Source organism: Sceloporus occidentalis, unplaced genomic scaffold, assembly GCF_023333645.1.
Source record: "Sceloporus occidentalis isolate IW3139 unplaced genomic scaffold, rSceOcc1.0.p SCAF_186, whole genome shotgun sequence".
Classification (NCBI taxonomy): domain Eukaryota; kingdom Metazoa; phylum Chordata; class Lepidosauria; order Squamata; family Phrynosomatidae; genus Sceloporus; species Sceloporus occidentalis.
Genome location: NW_028317166.1, coordinates 462940 through 488062, shown reverse-complemented (window position 1 = coordinate 488062; position 25123 = coordinate 462940). Strand labels below are relative to the sequence as shown.

The 25123-nt window shown below is 39.6% G+C and overlaps 1 protein-coding gene across 1 annotated transcript; it reads right to left on the bottom strand.

Annotated features, from left to right (window-relative positions):
• Positions 1-228: 228 nt before the first annotated feature.
• On the bottom strand, positions 229-25123 carry LOC149278662 (ran-binding protein 9). Its single transcript, XM_089501892.1, has 14 exons — positions 24976-25123; positions 16525-16636; positions 11671-11723; positions 10498-10665; positions 9955-9977; positions 7867-8042; positions 7361-7473; positions 6658-6766; positions 6349-6440; positions 5863-6010; positions 4731-4849; positions 4021-4172; positions 964-1075; positions 229-359 (listed from the first exon to the last, which is right to left on the bottom strand). The coding sequence occupies exons 1-14, from the start codon at positions 25121-25123 to the stop codon at positions 229-231; spliced, it is 1656 nt and encodes a 551-aa protein (XP_089358018.1).

The following is a 25123-nucleotide window of genomic DNA, read 5'->3' as shown; positions in this document are numbered from 1 at the left end:
AAACCAGAAAAAACATTTAAAGTTAATGATAAAGACATGCCTTACAAAAGTAATAAGTAACCCTCTGAATGTCAGGGGGACGTGCAATGCACCACGGGGGATGCACAGTACATCTCTCTAACACTCAAAAGGGTGCAAACAAACAGAATTCCAAACAAGTAGAGCTGGTCTAGTATTTATTTCCATACAGAGCTATCTGAGTTAACACTCAAGTCGTCCGATGCATAGCTAGTGTAAATAATCGGCCACCCTCGCAAATGCACAGGAACCAATGCCTGACTGAGCCATCATCTCCAGGCACTGGGAGGCCTGTTCTAAAGCCAGTGACAGAGGTGGCTGCTTTGGCAGGTTGTGTATATCTGTGGATTAAACAAAACAACATTAATATAAAGTGAATGAATGTGCCATACTAATGTTACATAATATTTTTCATTCATTGGAGCAGTTTATACAAATACACAAGTACATGTAAGTAGAAAGGCATGATCCTCTACTTAATGATCTTCACACATGTTGATACAGTAGGCCCGTAAGATGATGATGATGATACAGTTCATACAGCGTATGAAATTTTGTTTGGCTTTTGTGGCATCTAACCTTATTGTGTGTTGTTTTGGCTATACACAAGCAACTGGTGACAGTTTTAAATCAGTCATGTTTTTTGAGTTTACATAGGTTATCGTTATTTTTAATTTATATAACGTATACTCAATAAAAATACTGCTAATTGGTAGTTCTTTTGAATTTCTAAAAACAAGGCAATATTGTAACAGTAAAAAAATCATTTTGGTGCAAATCTTGAGAAAGTGAAGCAATCACATTAGAGAATGAAAGGGACTGAAGCCAATGCCAGCTCACTCAGCCCTATCATTAATATATACATAGCAAAAAGACAGGGGTGTAAAATTCTGGTGCACTGGAGTATTGCAAAAAAATAAATTATAACAGCTAGCGACAACTCACCTAAAATTGCACTGTTAAGAGATGAGCAAACGTGCTCTCTCTGTATAGGATCAAGCTGGTACCCAACTGGGCTATTCCAGGGATCAGAATACGCTAGTAAACTAAATGCATCCTATAAAAGAAAAAAAAGTAAAGATTAACAGACGTTTGCTATGCACGATGGGGCAGCGCTCCGTTGCCGTCAACCGCGTGGATGTTGATTTTGACACGCTGGTAATAGGTACTAAATACAGGAATATACATATTGTTTTTGTATAGATAATCTGCTAGTGGAGGAAATAGCTAAAATGGCAGTGAAGGGGGATGTTACAATCATGGGTGACTTTAATCTTCCTGATGTGAACTGGAAAACGAAGGTAGCTGGTTGTACCCGGAGTGCGGATATTATAAACTCCTTACTGGGATTATCTTTAAAACGGGTAGTTGAGGAACCAACTCGTAAGGAGGCCATATTGGATTTAGTGTTCACAAATGGAGATTTGTTAACAGATATTTCTGTAGGTGAAAGTTTGGGATCTAGTGATCATCAGTCTGTGTGGTTTAATATACGAACAGTGACTGAGTCACACCACACAAAAACAAAAGTTTTAGATTTTAGAAAAGCTGACTTTTCTAAAATGAGAATATGTATAGAGGATTCATTATCAGACTGGGACAATTTAAATGGCGTTCAGGAGAAATGGGATTTTGTAAAAGCTGTATTATTGAAGATAACAGAAAATTGTATTAGGCTGGTCAGTAAGAGTAAAAAATTAAAGAAACCGCTGTGGTACTCTGCAGAAGTGGCCAAAATCGTAAAAGACAAGAAGTTAGCCTTTAGTAGATACAAAAATACCCAAAGTGAGGAAGATAGACAGATCTATAAAAGTAGGCAGAAAGAGGCAAAGAAATAAGATCTGCCAAATCACATGCAGAAGAACGAATTGCCCTCTCAGTAAAAAATGGAGATAAAACATTTTTTAGATATATAAATGAGAAAAGGAACGTTAAACAAGGATTAGTTAGACTAAAAACAAAAGGAATATATGTAGAAGAGGATAAAGGTTTAGCTGACTGCCTCAATGAATATTTCTGTTCAGTTTTTACAGATGAAATTGAAGGAATGGGACCTCAGTTGGGAAAAAAGACAATCATTTGAAATATGTGAGTTTATCGAGGCGGAGGTTCTACTTCAGCTGTCTAAGGTAAAGACAAATAAGTCGATGGGGCCTGATGGGATACACCCCAAGTTATTAAAAGAGCTCGGGGGTGAACTAGCAAAACCGTTAACTGATATATTTAACGAATCATTGGTAACGGGAGTTGTCCCTGGGGATTGGAAAGTAGCGAATGTTGTGCCCATTCACAAAAAAGGCAGTAGGGAGGAGTCGGGCAACTACAGGCCAGTTAGTCTTACATCTGTAGTGGGGAAATTAATGGAAACTATGTTAAAGGAAAGGATTGTTGAACATCTGAAGTCACATGGGTTTCAAGATCAAAAACAACATGGGTTTTCCTCAGCAAGATCTTGCCAAACAAATCTTATTGATTTCTTTGATTGGGTGACTAAAGTAATTGATCAAGGTGGTGCAGTAGACATTGCGTATCTGGATTTCAGTAAGGCCTTTGACACTGTCCCACATAGAAGACTGCAATCTCTGGGTTTAGATCCCAATGTTGTTGAATGGATTAAGGAGTGGCTGAGTGACAGACAACAGAGGGTTGTAGTCAATGGCGTATATTCAGAACAAGGTCTTGTTACCAGTGGGATACCTCAGGGATCTGTACTTGGACCCATTCTCTTTAATATTTTTATTAGTGATATTGCAGATGGTCTTGATGGAAAGGTATGTTTATTTGGTGACGATACAAAAATTTGCAACAGGGTTGATGTTCCTGGAGGAAGAAGCCAAATGGCAAACGATCTAGGTAAACTGGAAAAATGGTCAGAGCTGTGGCAATTGGCATTTAATGTAGATAAATGCAAAGTAATGCACCTGGGGCATAAAAACCCAAGGGCAGAGTATAGAATATTTGATACTGTCCTTACCTCAACGTGTGAGGAAAGGGATTTAGGGGTAATTATTTCTGAGGATTTAAAGGTAGGCAGACAATGTAGTAGAGCAGCAGGTAATGCTAGCAGAATGCTTGGTTGTATAGAAAGAGATATTATCAGTAGAGAGAGGGAAATGCTCATGCCGTTGTACGGATCACTGGTGAGACCTCACTTGGAGTATTGTGTACAGTACTGGAGACCGTATCTCCAGAAGGATATAGAAATGTTGGAGAAAGTGCAGAGAAGGGCTACTAAAATGGTTTATGGATTACAAGATAAACACTACCAGGATAGGTTAAAGGCTCTTAACCTATATAGCCTGGAAAAAAGACATGACAGGGGGGATATGATAGAAACATTTAAATACTTAAATGGAATAACAAGGTAAAGGAAGATAGTTTATTTAAAAGGAGAAATGCTACCACAACAAGAGGACACAAGCATAAACTAGAGGGGCAAAGGTTTAATGGTAACATCAGAAAATATTACTTTACGGAAAGGGTAGTCGACGCATGGAATAGCCTTCCAGCAGAAGTGGTAGATGTTAATACAGTAAAGTAATTTACGCAAGCATGGGATAGACATAAGGCCAAGCTAGATATAGAATAAGGGCAAGTACTAAAGAAAAGTACTCAGAGGTTGGGCAGACTGGATGGGCCTACTGGTTCTTATCTGCCGTCACTTTCTATGTTTCTATGTTTTAGGAAATACAAGATAAGGAAAGTTGAAAATCGATGCACCAGCAATAAGTCCTCATTTTTTGTACAGCTTCTCTAAGAGAAACGAAGAGCAATTCTCCCATCATCTCATCAAATAGAAATATCTGGGCCCATGAATGGAAGTAGAGCTACAAAAATCAGCTACTTGTTTATAGTAGTTATTGAGTAGTAGTGGTTCATGTCATGAAATCGTTCTGTCATGCACTGGGTATAGACAAATGTTAGTTTATTTACTTTAAGGCAAGCCTCTATAAAATGCTTATGCGTAAAAATGTGGCAACACCAAACTGGCACAAAGTATACCTTCAGCATGTTTTTATTAGTGGCATTTTTCCCACGTTCTCTTCTAAGCTGCTCACTCATGGCCTGTAGCTCTCTCCCAAAACAGATCATTCTCTCAATGGCGGCCTGGCTGCCTCCGCACAGCTGGCGTCTGACCTGAGCTGTGTCAACCTCTGCAATCACATAAGACAGGCATGTCCAAACTTTTTTCTTAGAGTGCCAGATTTGATGACGTGAACATGTGCGAGGGCCAACCATTTTGCCTGACATTCTTTGAACCATTAAAATTAAATGCAAACGGCATACTTTTCATTTTGTGACTTGGATGACAAATCTAAACAGGTGTTAAATCACTCTGCCTTTAATATCAAAAAAACAGATATATTTGGGCAACTTATCTGTGGGGCCTTATCAGTCCGGAACGCGGGCCGCACCCGGTCCTCGGGCCGGACTTTGGACATGCCTGACATAAGACATGTTAACAGAACATAGCGAAAGGATAGTGACAGAACTCTTACAGGTCCTACCACAACAAAAACCATCTCGTGGTTTGAGTCTGTACTCACGGCACATAATATCTACTAACTCTATTTGATTATTCATTTAACTCTGCTGTTAAATCCAAGACACCCACACACAAAAGGGCCTTTTATTTGTCTAAAATGAAATGAAATTGTTTGGATTATGTCCTGTTTTTTTGTCTTATGAAATGTATAAATGTCACTGCAGACCCATTTCAGTTTCACATTCCAATGCGTGGTCATTTTTGTAGCTGCCGTTCACAAAGCCATTGGATGAGGTTACTGCGAAACCATTGGAGTAATGGTCGGTCTCCATCTCCACATCACTGCTGAGAGAGCAAGGCAAAAAGTTAGTTATAATTTGCTTAGATTGTATTCACAAATTTGAAAATGCAAGAATACGTATTGGGCGCGACAAGGTCAGATTCCAAATAATATGCAGTCTGTTAAATTATAATGTGGTCTCTAAACTAGGAACATCCAAGAGAAAAATCAAATAAATCATAAAGCATAATTCCACATCTGGCAACCAGTGGCATGTCCCTTTTTGTAAGGTTGAATAATGGGAGAAAATGGGACCCAAGGGTGGAGGTTAAGCAGCTGCTTAAGGCCAACACTGGCTTAAGGGGTCATTTAAAGAATGAAGAGGAGATACCTACAAATGATGATACAGATTCCTCATAAAGTCACATATCATTACATGTTCCTGAATTTGTCAGTTTTAATTAACTCAATAACTACAGGTACTGATTAAAAAGAACAAAAGTGAGTTCTAGCTGTCAATAGTAGCTAGCAATTACGTTAGGTGTATTCTATAGACTTACATTAGAAGGAGGCACCCAGGAAGGGGTGAGGTAAATATAACAGCACAGGTTTGTCCAAAGGTATAGAAATAGGCAAATTATCAGATAAACCAAAAAAAATAATCACAAATCAGCAGCTTCACCAACAAAAGGGCCCCCACCTAACCAAAAAAATTTGGCACCTTTCCTTGCCTAACGGTGAAATAAATACACACTACTAATATGGCTAGTGTTTTTTTGTGCATTGGTTCTTCCTCTGCAGTGCTATATACTGCTTTAAACAAAATACCAGCATATGTATGTATATATTACTATGTATTAGCATGTATTCTGAATAAACTACATTGTATTACTAAAGCCCCTGAATTGTGCTTTACGGGTTTTCAGCCTACCCATACCTTATCGCATGCCTTTGTAGCATATATTCTTTGGGTGAGTCAGCACTGTTGGAAGGCAACTGGGCCATATGATAACATGACGCTGCTCTGCTGGATTAGCACATATTCAAGATGACTTGTCTTGCAGTGAACGTGTCTTACCTGGTGTAGTTGTTCACTTGCTGTGACATTGTCATGTTTATACTGTTGAGTTCTGTTACACTGACACTGGAAGGCAGGTGTTTACTACGGCAGTTGGACTGGTGAGTTTTATTGGATATCACTCCATTACTGCAATTGTTGTCAGACACTGTGAGAGTATATGTTGGTTAAACACTGGGCAGCAAAAATAACTGATTCTTGAAACAATCAGTCTTAACGTTAAATATGCAATTCATAAATGCTTAAATATTTTTTTTTAAAAACCTGAGCAGTTACACAAATCAATGGCCAACACATTTAAAAATATATATATATATATATCATCACCTGGAGTGAAAGAAGCGGAAAATCTATAATACATAGTGTTTCTGCTGCAGTTCACAGCGTACCACATCAACACGGAAAGGATTTGTGTACAAGAACCACGAACCATGCACGTTAACCATTAAGCAGGTATCGGTTTTTGTAGATTAGTTCAAGGCCTACCTGTGTAACTGTCCTGAGACTTAGGACTCCGACCACCTAAACATCTTACTTCGCTGTCTGTGCCATTCACCATTTCTATGAACTGTCGCACCCTGAAAATATAAAATAAATCCGCAGGCTCAAACTGTCCCATTTGTGTGTAAACAGTTTACGGGATGTAACAAAATATGTATCGACTGTATTTAGGAGCAACAGAGATTAATGTAAAATAGTGAATAATGTAGTCCCCAGTCTACACAGTCTAGAAATGCATCTCTTTACCAATAAGCAAGGTAAATCAGACCATTTATTATAACATAAGTAACTCACTTCAACGTGAAGAAAAGATTAGGATTTCTTTCTAGCAAACTTGGATATAACTGCTGAGTTGTTTCAATAGCTTCTCCCATTCTTCCAGCTAAAACCAATTTCTGAATTCCTATCCACCAAGAAAAGATGAAAGATTAGATGAATGCTAGCTTTGCACCTCCCATGATAAAAGCAAAAATACAATTCACAGATCATTTTGGCTGTTTACAAATTTCCAAAAATTGTTAACCATACGCTATGTCAAGTAGCAGCTGCAAATGTTAAAAAAATTATTATGGTTAAGAAGAGCAGCCTAACAAGAGTAGGGGATGCTATTCTCTATGCAATGTATTATGTAGGCCTCATACTGCAAATCACTTTGGTCTGTGGGCTGCTTGTTACCTGCCATATACTCGTTTGCATCCACTGACGACCAGCAAGCTAAGTAGGAAAGGGAAAGTTCTTCAAACGGGGCTGTCTGAGTTGGACTGGCCCACTCACAGAGGCGAGAGTGTAGTGGGTCACTTAACCTAATGTTACATGACGGCTCCAGACAAGGTAAGGCTGTGAAGCTGTGATGATTATGCGAGGATGTTTTAAATGTGTGTGTGCGTATATGTGCATTTATGTTAGTATTGCTAACCCCCCCCCCCAGCTTGTTGGTCCGACAAAATCCCGAAAATGAAGTTGGCCAGCACTAACAGAAAATAATAATCATTCTTACTTTGTCTGTTTTTTATGGATGCTAGCTCTTCTTGCACAGTCTGGTCTGTGGATTTGGCGAAGGCTTCTGCTGTGGAACAATACCCATGGTGCACTAGGTATGAAGAAACCATTCTATAAAAAAAAAGAAAGAAAGTCTACATTATTGCACCTGTATAAAATTCAGCATCTATTAGAGAATATGCAAAAAATGTTTTGAACGGCACAAAATAAATTAGCATAGCGCAATTTAGTAAATCATATTAAATCCACGGAAGTATGTCCAGTACATATAAGTGTACTTTTTTCTAAACATTTAATTCCAAAATACATAAAAATAGAATGCAATAAATATAATCTTAGTACGGTTATAGCTCCCTAACGCAAGAGAAGACGCTATAGAGAATGTCAGAGCAAACTGGATTCACGGACAACAATGCAGATTACAGAAGTGATAACATTTGTTTAGTTTTAAACACTGTGAATGTTGCTCAAATTCAGGGCCAAATAATGCTCTAATTCACATACCTCTGTATTATTGACTGCCACTCCCCTCCAACAGGAAACCTTTCTATCTGGGCCTGAATCTTGGTTCTCCATTCTCGAATGTAATCCTCAATGTCAAAAACGAAGGGGCTCTGCCCAAAATTTGCATCAACCACTTCTCCTGGTGTTTGCAGCCCAACAGTTGGATACAGGTTTGGCTGGGGAGAAAAACACAGGCAAAGATATTCAATGAAAAAGGGACAGGTAATTGCTCACAGGGGTGCCACGATTTTAAGATTGCAAACCACTGCATGAAGCCTTTTTGTATGTTTTTCCTGGAACTTCAAATATAGCCACCAGGTTTCTAGAGTAACAAGGATTTTGAAAAGCCAAACAGATTTTGTCAAGCATGCTTTTTAATGAACCTCTACGGCAGCTTATACAGGATAATAGAAACACCTAAGCAGATAATTGGGTATATACAAAATCTTATATATATTGTAAGCTTGCGAGCAGGGCTCTCTCCACCTAATGTATCGGTTTGTCTTAGTCTGTCAATTCTAGTCTAGTCATACCCCCTTGAATATATGTATTGTATTAAGCGCTGCGTAGATTGTTGGCGCTATATAAATAAAGGATATATATAGAGAGAGAGAGACAATGCCATTTGTAAAAACTAAAAAATTATGTAGATCAACTACTGGGTGATGCACAACACAAAATGCAATGAGAAACTAATACACACTTGACATTTAAAGGAAAATAACTACAGTGGTTCAGTCTTAACCCCTTCAATCCCAGGGGTTTTTGGTACCTCAAAGCCCAGAGCAATTTTGCCATTTTTGCGCTATGTCGGTTCAGAGATTATTCTCTTTTCCTGTGAATAGGGTACCCATGTAAACTATATATTGTTTTTTCAAGGAGAGATAGAGCTTTCTTTTGATACCATAGTTGGATGATTAGCTGAAAATTTAGAATGAGAAATTTAGTAAAAACTAGAGAAAATTAGAAAAAAAAACTGATTTTTTTTTTTACATTTTCCCTCTGAATTCTCACAAAATTAGGTAAAATGATGGAAAATCCCCTCCAAGTTTTTCAATTCAGATGTCCTGATGTTCAGAAATACCTAATTTATATAGATTTTCCATACTTTCCCAGCACCAGGGAGCATACTATAAGGTGTACATTTTTTCTTTAATTTTTATGCCTATGGATTAACGGGTTTGGGGGTTGTGAACGGTGGCAGGAGGGTTATACTGGCTAGATGTTATGCTAGGGCAATGGGATGTAAGGTTTTTTAATTATTTTTTTTTTTATTATATTTTTTTTATATTTTATTCATTTTTTTTGTATTTTTTATTTTTTTACACAAAAATGGTTAGAGGTCCTCTTAGGGACCTCCTGAACATGCCAGTGATGTCACAATGACATCACAGCTCACATAATTTTTGTAGTATTATTTATATTATTTTAATGATTTTTTTACTATTTTTTAAATGAATAAACTTTTTTTTCTGCTTTTCTCTTTCAGGACGGGAGGGGGAGTGAGAGAGATGGTTTCTCACTCCCCTCCCCGCGATCCCCTTGCACTGATCACACTGTGATCTCTACGCAGGTCCTCACAGACCTGCACAGAGATCGCAGCGTCTGTGCCTCATCGGAGGACAAGATATCCCCTGCAGGGGATATCCTGTCCTCCGATGACCTTCCGGGTTACGTCAGCAGTGACGCAACCCGGAAGGGAATGCCCGGAAGCTGTTACAGTAGATCGGACAGCAGAAAGCCGGCGATGCCGGCTTCTGCTGTCAGTGGGGAGTCCAGGCTGGTCTCCCGTGCAATGGCAGAGATGTGTCCCTGACACTGCAAGAAAGGCGGGACGTCCAAAGGGGTTTCTTAATAGGCGTTTTTTGGACGTCCCGGTACGTCTATAGGGGATTGAAGGGGTTAATGATTTAGACAGACATAATTCAAGTCTGCAGAGCGGACTTCATTAGTATTATCATAAGAGAATCAACTTAGCATGTTGTCTGAACAGCGAAAATCAACGAGTAGCTCAAGTCTTCAAATGTTTGACCTGTTTAATATAACATTTGGAGCAAGAGTTTATGCTGAAATAAAATATAAACTTACTGGAAGGTCTGTAAAAGCAATACCTGTTAAAAAGACAATGAAAAGTATATTAAGAACAAATGACTTCAGTTACTTTTAAATGAAAAAGAAAAAAACTAGTCTTTACTCCTTTTCAAAAAGCCCTTACCTTAACAGCCCCATATACACACTTTAAAGCTTCTAATTTCTGCCCACTCTAGCTTCAACCTCCTTCCCAATGTTTCATGAAATCCACTTACCACCCACCCTGACCCAATTCACCCTTAATCAGTAGTAGTCACTCTTATTTCAACCCATCTCCTTAGGTATTCCCTGCTGCTCAATAGAATACATTGTATTCTAGTCAACTCCTGAGCGTGTGTCCACCATTGCCCTGACATATTTTTACTTGTTTAAAATAAAATGCTATAAACAAGCTAGAAAAAAGCACGAGTATAATTATTAAAAAAAAAAAAACTAAAAAAAAAAACGATAGGCAAGCCTGCTAAACAAAAAACAGATAAGTATATTTACAACTAAGCCTAAACTTTAAGTACTAGGTTACAACAGAATGTGCTACATTACCTAAGCTATGGCCATTCTTGGTATAGAAGCAAGTATTGTCAATTAGGTTCACACAGCAGCCAATGACATCGCCAGTTGTGAAAGTTGGCCCGTAAGGCTGTCCGGTTCCAGAGGAACAGAATGAATGTCCATCGTCTCCATGATAGCCATAGGAGTGCTTATCCCAACCTTTGAGTTTTCAGATGGAAAGTAACAGACGGCCGAAGAAAAAAAAACACATTAGTAAAAATGTCATATTTGTAATCACCCCCAAGAATGTATTACCTCTTGCTATGCCGGTTATTATCTTTAAAATACTCCTGGACAAAAATCTATTTTATTCATACATTATGCATTTAGTTTAAAAAAAACTAAGCAAATGTCCAAGAGTGGCTGCTGGTTTTTAGAACAGCTTTCTTCATCAAACTATTCTTCTTTAAGATGCTGGGTAGGAACAAATTGCCATTCATATTATTAAAATACCAATTTTAACTTTATATGGAAAATACCAATATTACAAGAATAAACAGCATATATCTGTAATCCCTATATTAAAAATTAAGCAATAACACGAAAGCTTCTTATTTTTCTCATTGTATTTTAATGTCCAAGCAGCATAATACAAAGCCAAATTATTTTGAAATAAATGGTAAAAAATATGTATATATTATATCAGTACGAGTAATATTTAGCGTTAAAAATCTTCTCACTCATCACTGCTTTAGTCGGGAACTGAGATCATGAGAGTTCATTTGCATGGATTGAACACATTTACCCAACTCGGGCTGCAAATGTTCATCTCAATCTCAAACAGAAAAACAGATGCGCTTTAATGTCTCATGGTGGACTTCACATGTTACCCTCTATACCAGCAGCAAAAAATAATATATTTTATATAAAGCAAATATCACATACAGCAGAATATGATAAACTCAAAGACTGTTTGGCTCTTGATTTATGCCATCACAAGTGATTTGTTTGTATGCATGAGCAGGATGGACGTAGGGACCTGTTCATGGAAGACATGTCGAGGCATGCAAAGTCCCACTCCCAAAAACAATACATCTCACAGGGATACATTCCTCAGCCAACAAGCCTCGGTCACGGCCTATTTGTAGAAAGTGACTCATTCGCCAACGTTCCACATGATAATAGCTATTAATGGCATTACACGTTTCAGGTTATGGCACATACCGGGAAGTCTGTTCAGGTTGACACCCTGGGTAGAGAGCCCGATGCCCATGTATCTGTGGGGGGAAGAAAATGAACGCTCAGGATTTTGTTTGAAAACATTACTGTCCCGTCTTGATTTTGTGTACCTCTCTATTCTTCTATGTCACAATTTTAATACACAACTTTGGTATTAGTATGATTTTCAGTTACACCTTATCTAAGATAAACATATAGAGATCAAAGAAGAAAAAAAATGTTGCTGACCTTTGCTATTAACTTTTTTCTTGTTCATTCTCTCTGAGCTATTTCTGTGATATCTTCTCAATGTAATATAGTCACATTTTCTATACTGATAGAAGGTGACCTTTGAACTCATTTCTCAAAAAGACAAAAAAAAAACTTCAAAAAATAAAAAGGGCTGAGAAAAATCAATCAAGCACCTCGGCCAACTAGTTGCGGAACAGTTGGAGAAAAAATTCTATATCATTGTTTAAATGGCAAACACAGATAACCCAAATACTAAATATATTCCTGCCTACTGCTAAAAATATAGTAATAAAAATAACCTAATGGTACGCCCTGTAGTATAATCAGATGAATCAATTAACACGCCCGTAGAAGAACGTCTTCACATTCTGTTGGCTTTCACACTTGGCGTGATGCAATCACACAGAAACAACGTCACCCACAACACAGAGTAAAGTTAAAAAAACACAATTGGGCCATTAATTTAACGTAGCGCAGCACGCTGAAAACACAACCAAGCTGACAGGGCTGTCCTTTCCGTGGCTTCTAGTGAAAACATATACAGTCCAGGTCGTTCCTGCAGGGCACAGCCACTAGATAACGTAGTCAAAAAATATACTGGGTTCAGCAGTACATGAAAGAACTAGAAGAATTATTGTACGCCCAGGACAATGGGCTCCTCTTGCTAACCTTGTTTTTCCATAAACATATGTAATTACTGCAAACGTATGTTACATTAACACTTTATTTAATGGGGTTTAAAAATCAAAATTTGATGATGTATGCAAACTGTTTATATAAAAAAAAAATAATAGAGATATAAAAGCAGTAAAATCGGTCACTGGGGTTGTTTGTTTTCTTATTTACTTCCTCGCAGTCACGTGTAATGTACCATGTTACAGAGTTTGCAAACGAGAAAAACAAACATGTGCTTCAGTTCTATTTGAAAATGCATTACCTTACAATAGACCCGAGGAGACATGCATCAAGAAGAACACATTATTTCTAAACTACGCTATTATACGATTTCTGTCGATCTACTGGACCAGGAGGCACTCCGAGCTCTCTCCCCCATAAAGCAGGAGCAGGCTGGGAACTTTCCGCCCCAGAGGAACTTACACCCGATTCACCAGATAACACCATAATTCAAAAAAATATAAAATATTCCAGCCCCTCACCATTTCTCCCATAAGCTACAAACAACATTTTAAAATAATAGAACCTCAATTACTAACTGGTTTTATTTTGTTAAATATTCAAATAAAAAAAAATAAAAAATATACATGTTAGTAGATCAATATTTGAAAGAGTGATTTTGGCCCATTCATCTTGTTCATGTTGGCTGAATGTCACTTGTGGACCACAGTTTTCAGATATTGCCAAAGATTCTCGGTGAGATCGGGACTTAGATTGGGTCACTCCATGACACTCATCTTTTGTTGTTGAGCTACTCAGACGTAGCTTAAATCTTTTTCTTAGGATTATTGCCCTGACAATTTTATGTACTTTTTGAGTTACAGCTTTTCTTGCCATCCTCCAAAAAAGACCTGTTATGCAAAGCACTTATTAGTCCATTGGCAACCAATTAAGTCTGTAGCTCCTTGTTGAGGCTGAGTGGTTAGGGACAGCCTTTTTTGAGTGTGAGTGCTGTAATGTAGCTCCCTCTTACCAATTATTGATATATCTTGCTCTCTGGGATACCACAACAACTTGAGTAATTTTGAACCCTTTTCCTATGATTTTGTATTACTTCAGTGCCTGTAGAACATTAGTTTCAGTTTACCCTGGAACTCTGTAGCAACTTTAATGGCTCAGAGGTGAAAGCTGATGGTAAGGTAATTAATGTTTCTTTCATCAGTGGGCACTTCCACAAAGTGAATAAGGTGATATTTACACAAGTAACATATTTCAGTTTTGTTTTTTTTAAATACTTAACCAAAATAAAACCAATGGCACTTGAGTTAACCCCTTCGTGACAAAGGCTGATTTTACTTTTTGTACCCTTCGTGACAATGGCCGTTTTAACATTTCTGCGCTGCTCGTGTTTAGCTGTAATTTTCTTCTTTCCCAATTACTGAACCCACACACATTAGATATTGTTTTTTTCAGGACAAGAAGGGCTTTCTTTAGATGACATTGTTTTGATTGTATCGTATTATTTACTATTAAAAAAAGTATAAAATATGGTGAAAAATTTAGAAAAAAATGACTGTTTCTAACTTTTAGTTGAAAAATCTTTTACTCATCTATAAAAGGTAATAAAAAAACCTGCTAAATAGATTCTACTATTTGTCCTGAGTTTAGAAATACCCAATGTTTTTATGTTTTTTTGCTTTTTTCTGCACGTTATGGAGCAATAAGTACAGGTACCGTTTTGCTATTTCAAAGCCATTTTTTCCAAATCTGGTAATTCTTCCCCCCATGTGCCATTTCGGGTATCTTTGAAGCCGGCCAATGCAATTTACCCCATCAAGTCATATATTTTTGAAAACTAGACAGCCCAGGGTATTCCAAATGCTGGTATTTTAACCCTTTCCAAGCACTTATTCTACCATCAGCCTTTGTCAAACTTTATGGTAGTAATTTTTTTGCATTTGTTTTTTCACACACATTTTACTTTAGGTATAAATAAACAGGTTCTGGTATATGTCACTATCAAAAAACACCCCAATATGTGTTTAGCAACATCTCCTGAGTACAGCGATACCTCACATGAATGATTTTGCCTGGCTGTTTGGGGGCAAAAGGGCCACATTTGGGGCATGCACATTTTTCAATGTTGAACTTTGGCATTTGGGGATCCACTGCCCGTGCCCTATTTGGTACATCTTTGAGCCGGGCCATTTCAGTATGCCCAACAAAACCATATATTTTTGAAAACTAGACACCCCAGGGTATTTTAAATGCTGGTATTTTAACCCTTTGCATGCACACATTTTACCACCAGCATTTTTTTAAAGTTTGCAGTAGTATTTTTGTGTGTGTATTTTTCCCACACACACCTACTTTATGTATGAATTTACAGCTCCTGGTATATGCCGCTGTCACACGACACCCCAATATGTGTTCAGCAACATCTCCTGAGTACAGTGATACCCCACATGCATGGGTTTGTCATTTTTGGGGGGAACTAAAAGGCCACATTTGGTACGATGTGTGGCCATCCTTCCCCCCGTGTTAATTGGGACCTTGTTGAACCCGGCCAATTCAATTTACCCCATCAAATCATACATTTTTTAAAAGTAGACACCCCATGGGCATTTAATATGCCAGTATTTTAACTCTTTCTATGCGAGAATTGTTTTAAGCTAATATGCTAATTTTAGGACTTGCTCACAAAAATATATTTTTTATATATATATATTTTTTTTTGCCTTTTTTTTTTATTTTTTTAACATTTTTTTTCAACTTGAAGGTTCCCCTGATAGTGACATCAGTGGGAAATTATTTTTACATTTTACTGTTTTTTTTCTAATTATTATTAATTTTATTTTATTTTTAATTTATTTTTTCTAATCACACTGTGATTAGAAAGCTGAGCTCCATTGACTTGCATGGTTGAATGCAGTACCTATATTCAACCTGCAAGTGGAGCCAGAGTTCTCTAGAGGGTCTGGAGACCGTCTAGCGAACTTTTTAGACTTTATTGTTTCTTTATTGAATTTTCCCGGACCGCCGCCATCTTGCAGATGGCGAAGATCACCGGCAGCTGCGGCTGTGACCGCTCTCCGGAGCGGTCACAGCCCATCCAAAGGTAAGTGTTTGGTGTCGCTGGATGCCTCCTGATCGAGGCATTCCAGCGACACCATTTAAGTTTAGGAGGCGATCGTTGATACAAAGTATGGCGGATGTTGACGCCCCGGGGGGGGGGCCAGAGATGGCCCCTTTGTGCCGATAATGGCGTTGCTGAATGCCTCGAGGTCGAGGCATTACAGCAACGCCGTTTCGGTGCAGAAAGCGTAAATAGATCGCTTTCTGCACCCGTTTAATGACGTGCCGGTCCTGGCACGTCATTTGTCGTTATCGACATGAATTTCCGTGACGTGCCCGGACCGGCAATTGTCATCAAGGGGTTAATCAGTGCTACAAAGCGGCAAAACACATGCTTACTTGGTTCATTGGAATCCTTTCCAATATGTACAAGTGTTTCTTCAGCATTTCTAGTGCTCGGGAATTTTAGGAACTTGTCAAACTAATATGTTTATTTTTTGGGGGGAAACTGATGCTACTCCCTAAGCATTAGCTCTAGCTGAATTCTAGAATGTAGGCTAATATGGGAGTATATACTATTGGGTGAGGATGACTCAAATTTTTATATTTATATATTGTGTGCTTTTATTTGACATATCTCAATTAAAGGTTGAGCATTTTTGCCTGTTGGGACACAATGTTCTATTGATAAATAAATCTTACAGAATAAAACATGTACTATTTGCATGAAAGCATCTGAATACTTCTACACGGTGCTTTTTTTAATATTAGGAGAAAAAAAAAAATATTTGTCCGCTAAAAACACAGCAAGTGGCAGCTTGAATTTGGCTAGCATTTGTTCGTGCCCGCGGCTGCTAGCCCGATTAGCAGGATAACATGCCATTGAGTCTAAATGTAAATTTGAGTTCATGTACTTACCCATCTCTCCCTTTACTGATAATTTTCACTTCAAAGTAATATATTCCACAAGATGCTGGAATAGGGTGCGTGGCTCGCACCGAAGCAGCATCTCTTGAGGTTTTTCCATGACCTGTAATAGAGGTAAACACATTGGAATTACTCTGTAAGATATACTAAGAAAAGCATGTATCAGTCAACACCCATATGTAGGTTTGTACAGTTCAAAACCGCCACTACCCAGACATTGACATTTTGTGTGGAAACTTTATGGCATTATATTTGTATTATATACCGGTATTTATTATGTACATCTGTGTGAATATACGTCTGACAGGAAGCTGAAACAAAATAGCTCTTTGGTGTACACAGTAGAGAACTGCATCCGGATGCGGGTCCCACGGGACCCATCAAAAACTTGGGGGCGCTTTTTGGGGTGTTGCAGGCGGGAGTGGGCAGTCAGATAATGTATCTGCGGGTCCCAGTAATCCTGCGCACTCCCGCAAGGCTGCCTTCGCATTGCTCCCATGCTTCGCATTTGTTAGCTTGTTACGCCCAGGAACACAGTGGAGTCACTTGAAGTGACAAATTCCCGTGACTCCGCTGCGTTCCTGGGTGGAACAGGAGAAGAGACGCTGTGAGGGAGCGACGCAAAGGCAGCCTTGCGGGCCTGCACAGGAAATCTGCGGTTCCGGTAAGGGGGTTGGCAGGATTGGACACATATGTTGGGCCAGGGGGCGGGATTGGACACATATGTTGCGGCAGGGGGCGGGATTGGACACATATGTTGCGGCAGGGGGCGGGATTGGACATATGTTGCGGCAGGGGGCGGGATTGGACACATATGTTGCAGCAGGGGGCAGGATTGGACACATGTTGCAGCAGGGGGCAGGATTGGACACGTATGTTGCGGCAGGGGGGAGGATTGGACACGTATGTTGCGGCAGGGGGCAGGATGGTCAGAAATTCAGCAGGTGTGCGATTTAAAAAACAGCCCTGCGCAGGGCTCTAGTACTGGGTGTCCTGGTACAGATATTATCTGGCCACTTAGTAATAAAAGGGCAACCACAAACTGCTTTGCAGTCTCCCCACCTGTAACTTTAGCTTTCTACACCTGTCCTGTGGGCTCCTCAAGGTACACCATGGTATCCATTCTCTTTCCTTAAAATCTTCACCCCTAACACATTAATTTTTTTTAATTTTTTTTTTTAACAAGCAGCCCTTGGCCATCTATCGGTCTCTTCCCCCTTGATCTCAGCTACTCTCATGCTCCTTATGTAATGCACTTTTATTTTGACTGGTTTCTACCTACCAGGTCCCTGTATTTTTGCACTCAGATATCCTTATGGGGCAATGCGCTATGTGGTATATATAAATTGTTAATGTTGTACACTTTGTAATAAGTAGACACATATAGCACACAAGAAAAATGAAGCTCGTCGGTTGAGTTATTAGGATTTGTAGGTTTTGACGAAACGTCACTGTATCATGATTCAGTCACTTCCAGTTCTCTGTGGTTCAGTAGTTAAACCCAGCAGGGACTTTTCACCTTGTGACTGAATTACCAAGTGTCCATTTATCCTACAAAATGAAGAACGCATGCAGACAGCGAGCCCTTTGGTGGATGACACAGTGAAATATAACAAGATACTTCTTTACTCGGTGGAGACCATCAAGTCTTTTTAAATACTGTTCTCGCAACACGGCCTACAAAGAACTTAAGCGTACAGCTGTACCTTGGTGATTTTAGCAGCCTCTGTGAAAATTGATGCCTTGTGGTTAATGCTTAAATACATAATATTAATAGCATTATTATTTTTTACAAGACCCTCACAAATCCTACTGCGGTATCTTACTGCAGCTGTTAGTTGCAATGAGCTGGTGCAAAAAAAAATAGACTATATTGTTATTCTAGTGGTGAACTATATGGCTCAACAAGTATTGCCAAAACCGTAATTGTAAAAGTCAGGCCAGGAGGGTTTTTTCCAATATGTTCTGGGGCAGGTGTACCCAGAGATGAATGTTTAGTAAATAAACCACTCTATGTTAAGTCTATGGTTGTTTACTATAAGAGAGTTGTGGTTTTAACTCCCTGAATTTCACTATTCATAATAAATTGCCAAAACAAGTTTGCCCAGCAAGAAGGACTGCGTTAGTCCGGTTGAATGCTTAATTCAATATGTGAAAAAATACAGGGTCAATAAAGCTCTCCCTGGGGTTGGACCCTCATAATGTGTTTGCTGGTAACAGCAGTCCTGACGACATCAGGAGACTGGAGTCATACATTGAGTGGGAACAAGTGCACACTGCTGAACGACAATCCAAAATGAACCAAAGTCCACCCAAAGGTCAAAATCCAGAAAATCACAGTCATCGGAACAAGGTACAAAAGAGGTTCAATGTCCAAGGCCAGGGGGGGGGGGGGGGCAAAACCAGAGAAACAACACAGGGTCAGGAAACAATGCTCCAGCAACAATAGCTGGAAGCAACCCTGGGTGGAATAAGCACCAGGTGTGTCTTGAGCAGGTAGGAATCTGATGTTCATATGGAGGCAGAGATTACAGCGAACCCAAAACCACCTGGCAGCTACAAGGATAGGTGCAATATATTCCATATCCTGGGTCACTGGTTAAAATTCCTATAGTTTCACAATATGTATAGTGATGTCAAGGAGTTGGAACCAAAACAGCCATCAGAACAGACAATGCGGTCATCAAAGAAGCTCAACTAAAAAAGGGGAACAAGTTGATTATCTTGGTCGGTGGGCAAACTACATTGCACCTTGTGTTCTCTCTTCCAGGGCCGGCCCGACAATGGAGCCGAGTGGGGCAACCGCCCCAAGCCCTTTTTTTCTTTTTCTTTTTTTAAGCGAAAGAGAGAGAAAGGGGCGCCGAGTGGTTTTCGCTTACCAAGCTGTCAGTACACGCTCGGCGCCCCTCTCTCTCTCCTCTGCGGCGAGTCTTCCTGTTCGGTCTCGGTGCCGGCTTGTAATGCTGAGTGCCGGAAGATTTCCGGCGCTCAGCATTACAAGCCGGCACCGAGACCGAACAGGGAGACTCGCCGCAGGACTGCTGAAAGGTAAGTACAAGGGGGGGCGGCAGGGACGGAGGAAGGGTAGATAAGGGGGGGCGGCAGGGACGGAGGGAGAGGAAGGGTAGATAAGGGGGGGCGGCATTTAAAATTCGCCCCAGGGGGCATTTTGCCTTGGGCCGGCCCTGCCCTCTTCTTTAACATGGCAAGTCAGAGTCCACAAAACATTTTTCTCTATTCAAACAATGCATTTGCCTACTCTGTAAGGGCAATAATGATACAAATGCACTTTGTTCACGTTATTCCACAGAGAAGGGGTAAAAGATGTGCCATGTGCTTTTTGAATAAGCACCATGGAAGATTATAGGTAAATGAAAAAGTGTAATCAAAACAACAAAGATCCGTTTATTTACATCTTGCTTTCCCAAAAATATTACTAATATGTTCATCTGTAATTTAAGATGACATTTTCCCCCAGAATTTTATGTAGTTTACTTTATGATTTTCACTTTGAAAGCAATCATGTAGACCCAGAGAAAAGGAAGATAAGACATCTTTCTTCCCATGGGGAGAGTGTTCAGGTTAATACAAAAACATTGTGTGAATTTAAATAGAATTGTAAAATGTGTAACTTTTTATTATACAATTTAATTTGTTAAATGAGTTTCAAACAGTTCATATGCACATAGGCTGTTAATAAATTCTGTCTGTTATGACAGTTTCATACAAAGTATTTTTAAACAGAACATGATCTACCACTTACTCCTATGCATGCTGTCCATTTTTTTTTTTTTTTTAGACTGAGAAATAAAAATAGATTTTTAAATGATCTAAACATTAGTACACAGTACAAGCAGCGTACTTTGGTGACAGCTACTTCCTGAAGGATCACAATTGCATACTATTCTGTAGTGGATCTGTCTTAACAGCGTTTATCTAACTAGATTAATCAAAACTGCACATAAATTGCACTTTTATTTATTGAATTATATAGCACCATCATATCCTGCAGCACTGCACAATGTGTAAACAGGACATAATTAGTGCATCACATGACAACTCAGCCTTACAGAAACAAAAGTGAGGAGGACCCTGCCCATAAATGCTCATAATGTACTTCAATATGTTATTGAATCACTCCAGTTGCTTGAGGGATTTTTAGTTTAACTCCTTAAGGTCCGTGCTGTTTTAAGTCTGGAGAGCAGGCCCAGGCGCCACTGCGAGAGCTCTTGCCTCTCACAAGATGGCAGCGCCCATTAAAAAAAAAATAAAAAAAAATTCATCCATGCAAGTCAATGGAGCTCAGCTTTAATAATAAAATAAAAATAGTTAAAAATAATAATAAATGTGGTAACATGTAAAGATAACTATCCAGTGATGTCACCATCAGAAGAAACACCCAGTTCCAACAAAATGTTAAAAAAAAACAAACCAAAAAACTCCATAGTTTACTTTTATAAGCAAGCGCTAAAATTAGCCCCGTATCTTCCCCAAATCCTGGTGGCACAGAGCTAGGCATGGGTGATATCAGGGGGTGTAGCTGAACATATATTGGTATGTTGTTCGACAGTGACATTTACCAGGAGCAATAAATTCATACCTGAAGTACAATATTCATGAAAGGAAAAAAAAAAAATTACCAGGGCCCAGTGTTCTCAGGAGGGGCTGGAGAGACCCTCTTGGAAATGTGTTTATTTTTTACTGGGCGCCGCTAACTTGAGAGAGACAAAATCTCTCTCAATGGCGCTTGTAAGCTGTCACAGTGCCTCCTATGGTCGACTTTGTGTCACTGAATGCCTTTTTTCTTTTTAATCAGGCATCTGCCGCCATATTGTTTGTCTGCATTTAATGTACTGAACTTCAAATTGGAGAATTTGGGGAATGTGGCTGATCTGCTCTAAAGAAACTGTAACCAGCACTGAAAAAACAAACACCTGTGTAACTATCTTCATTTAATATTCAATTTCCAAGATGCTTAAATTTCTAATTGTTTTAGTAGACTGTACGTGATGGAGATTGTTCACAGTTGTGCAGTTCCTCTATACAGTGATTATCACAAATACGAGGACAGCGTACACATTTAACCTCTTCATTTCTGAAAGTATATCGTAACCCAAGATACGGATTATTTTTGGCATTTTTACTGTGTGTTTGTTCAATCATGGTCCCCCTTTTATTTTAAGTGGACCCACACAATTTATATATATATTTTCCCCCCCAAAAGATACAGATAGTACTATGATTACCATTTCAATATGTATAAACCAACAAACCGTATACAATGGTACAAAGGCAGTGAAACACAAATTTCAACAAATTTTTGCATCTATGGTGGTGGGCCTTCTTTAACACACAGAAAATGAGGCCTGTGTCCAGGGTTACCTTGAGGGCCCACATCAGCTGTTCAATGGACCTTCTAGACAGCAGCCAGCACAAATCTCCATTAATTTGTCCTTTCTCTGGGCCTGTGCGTCACATGCTTTTGCAGAGCACCGGGATATGACATCATACACCGGTAAGCATCAGCAATCAGCATGCAGAATGTGAAAGACTAATCACTAGTGGAGAGGTCCGTGTCTGCTGCCACTACGCAGACCTCCAACGTCACTTGCACTCAGGCATGATTGGGTTGGGTGAGCAGACATGAGGACAAAGCTTGCCCCTGGCTCACTTGGTATAAGGGCTGCATGTTGATCAATTTTACCTGAGATCTGGACAGCTAATCTTAAAATAGATCACTTACTAACATGCAGCCATTTTTGCTTAACTTAAACATTCAAGACTAGTGATTTTATAGCGCTATTAGTTCCTGCAGACTGCCCTCGGTACAAGGCAATAACCTGCACTGTGAGGTAGCTGTGTGCACAGGAATGTAAACCACAACCTTTAGCACGATTTCCCAAACCATCTTTTTCATATCAAAGTGTCATGATGGCAGGAAGGAGTTAAAATATGTGATGCAAGATGGAAGCTCCCGCTATGAAGCACAACAGAAGAGAGGTGTGTTTTACATATATATACACACAGACATATTTAAAAAAACCTGACATTTCCACTTTTAAAGAAGATACTGAATTTTTCTATCTTCAAAACTGTGTTTAATCCCTTCATTATCACGGGTTTTAACCCTAAATGACCAGCGCTTGCTTTGCCAGTTTTAGCATATATTTGTTAACAGTGAATTTTTTTTTGTGTGTTTAGTATACCCACACAAATTATGGGGGGGGGGGGTTGTTTGTTTGGTTTTTCTTTCTTTCTTCCAAGGACAGCTAGGGCTTCCGGTTGATAAAACATTTTGTATAGTCTCCCATTTATTATGAATATGTAAACAAAACAAAAACAACAGTAAAGATGTCAAATAAAACAAGCACATTTTTGCAATTTTACTTGGAAAAAACTGATTTGTGTTCAACATCCCCGGGTAAAAAAACAACCCACATTCATAAAGGAGTAAAACTTTGAACTTTGGATTGGGGACCATAGAGAGGACTTTATAAATGTAATTTCTAGTGGAAGGGGCACAAGGTATTTGGGCATCTACATATATTATTTTTTTTATGCAATTGCACTTTTTTGTCAAAAGGTATCAAGCAGCCATTTTAGGTTCCCTGCTCTATGCAACAACAGCTACTTTGTAAGAGTCCAGAATAGTCTCTTTTCTTTCATAAAATACTGTGCTTGCAAGATCCTGAGACTATTTAGAAAGGTTAACCCACACCATTTTTGAAGGCCATATTTTTAGATTTTATTTTTTTCTTAAATTGCCATTGGAAGCAGACGTCATAGGGATTAAAACTAGAGTCATTCTGGCAATATAGCGTTCCTTTTATAGTAAGCCGATATATTTCAAGGCAAGGCGGCTACCGCCACAAATAGCGCAGTGTTTGGGCCGTAAGCGGCAAGATCCTGCCATTATGATATTGAAAATGTTATTTTAAATTAAACTAGGACAGCCAGGTGCCACAAAAATGGTTTTGTTTTCGACAACATTGCTTTTTTTAGCCTGTAATGAAGTCAGATGCAGTGATGTCCTGAAAACCAAAACAACCAAGATACTCATACTGATCTTGTCAGGATAACTTTATGCCATGCAGGTTCAAATCCCCTCATTGTATCAGCTTCTGCTGCAAGGCTGTTCCTTTTATCTACCATCATCTTCTTCTTCTTCTTCTTCTTACACATATAAAAGAGGCTTGGAGTCTCATATTCTCTTATTGTTCTCAGAGACAATTAAATAGACTGTATTAACGTCTGGGGCCTTGTTGGCCAAATTACAGATACTCAATATTACATAAAGTTGAGTATAACTCATGTAGTTTGAGGATAACGCAACTACTCCAAATATTGACACCGGCAATCTGATAAATCCCCGTACTCGATAAGTTATTATGGTAGTTTAAGAAAGTATCATGTCAGAAACACACAAACCTGGCATACAATGTATTTTTACAAGATGGTAAAAACAACAGAATGAATGAAAACAAATTCCTAGCTGCCCCTAAAGCAGCGTGAGGCCTAGTAACAATAAGCCCCTTGTTGGTGCCTAGGGTAAATTTTATAATACTCAGGGGTCCCAAACCAGTCTGCCTCCCCTTTTTGCCACAATAACAACCCTAGGGTGATAAACAGGAGTATAATGTGTATTTTTCAGGCACCTTCATTAGTTAAACAAAAACACATGATATTTTTTAGTGCAGATTTCAACCAAAAATACCTTGTCTGATTTTTCCATTTATCCAGTTATTTTTTACATACCTACCCCCTGCACAAAAATACATTTTGTTACCCAACTCCTGTTTTTGTATCTATTTCTATAGACTACGGCTTTACAAACCCATTCCTCGCAGCGACTAAACTTACGGTCCCTGTTTATTTGTAAGCGGAAATGTGCAGCATACTGTGCCTCGGACGATGTTGGCGCTCTATGAGGGCAATATTACAATGGAGGTAGACAAAGGATTACTGGGGTGACTCCCTGGGCAAAAAAAAAGACAAGCCTGAGAGACAAGACAGATCTATATAAGGTGAGGGTCCGGGGCCAGAGCGACTCCCTAACTCCGGCAGGGATACAGCAGAGTTATTCCCAACAAAGGGATGTAAATACTGGGAAGCCCTGCGCTGGGAGGTGCTTAGGCACTGCAGCAGTAAGGTTATCGGGCCCAGCCAACCGCCCAGGCACAGAGCACAACAACCATCACTAACAGGGTTTAAAAGGGAAAAACACAAAATGACGGACACCTCAGCAGCCTGCGCCCCCTCCCCCCACCCCGACCGAATTCTACCCTGTCACTCCAGGCCTGCCACTCTGCCCCCCCCACGCGGCTTGCCCCAACAACCCCCTCCCGTCGGTTCTAACAAGCATAACAACCTCCTCCCTCTGTCTTCCCCTTGAAGGACCCCACTACCCCCTCCCCCGCCGCCGCCACGGATCCCACTGCTGACCTTTGTAGTGGACACGCAGGTTGCCGTGGGACAGGCCAAGGTAGCTGCACTTGTCGCGGGGGCTCCAGGCTCGGGGCGGCTGGTCCCGGGGGAGGAGGAGACCCGGGGATACCCCGAGCAGAGGGTTGAGGAGAGGAGGAGACGACAT

What these genes read in the sequence shown, in the direction of transcription:
- LOC149278662 (XM_089501892.1), bottom strand. Translation starts at nt 25,123, where the DNA reads ATGTCGTCTCCTCCTCTCCTCAACCCTCTGCTCGGGGTATCCCCGGGT. An exon ending in ATCAGTAAAGGGAGAGATGG is followed by an intron (nt 11,724 to 16,524) that starts GTAAGTACATGA and finishes TTCCCCCCACAG; the next exon opens with ATACATGGGCATCGGGCTCT. An exon ending in ATCCATAAAAAACAGACAAA is followed by an intron (nt 6,767 to 7,360) that starts GTAAGAATGATT and finishes CTTGGTGGATAG; the next exon opens with GAATTCAGAAATTGGTTTTA.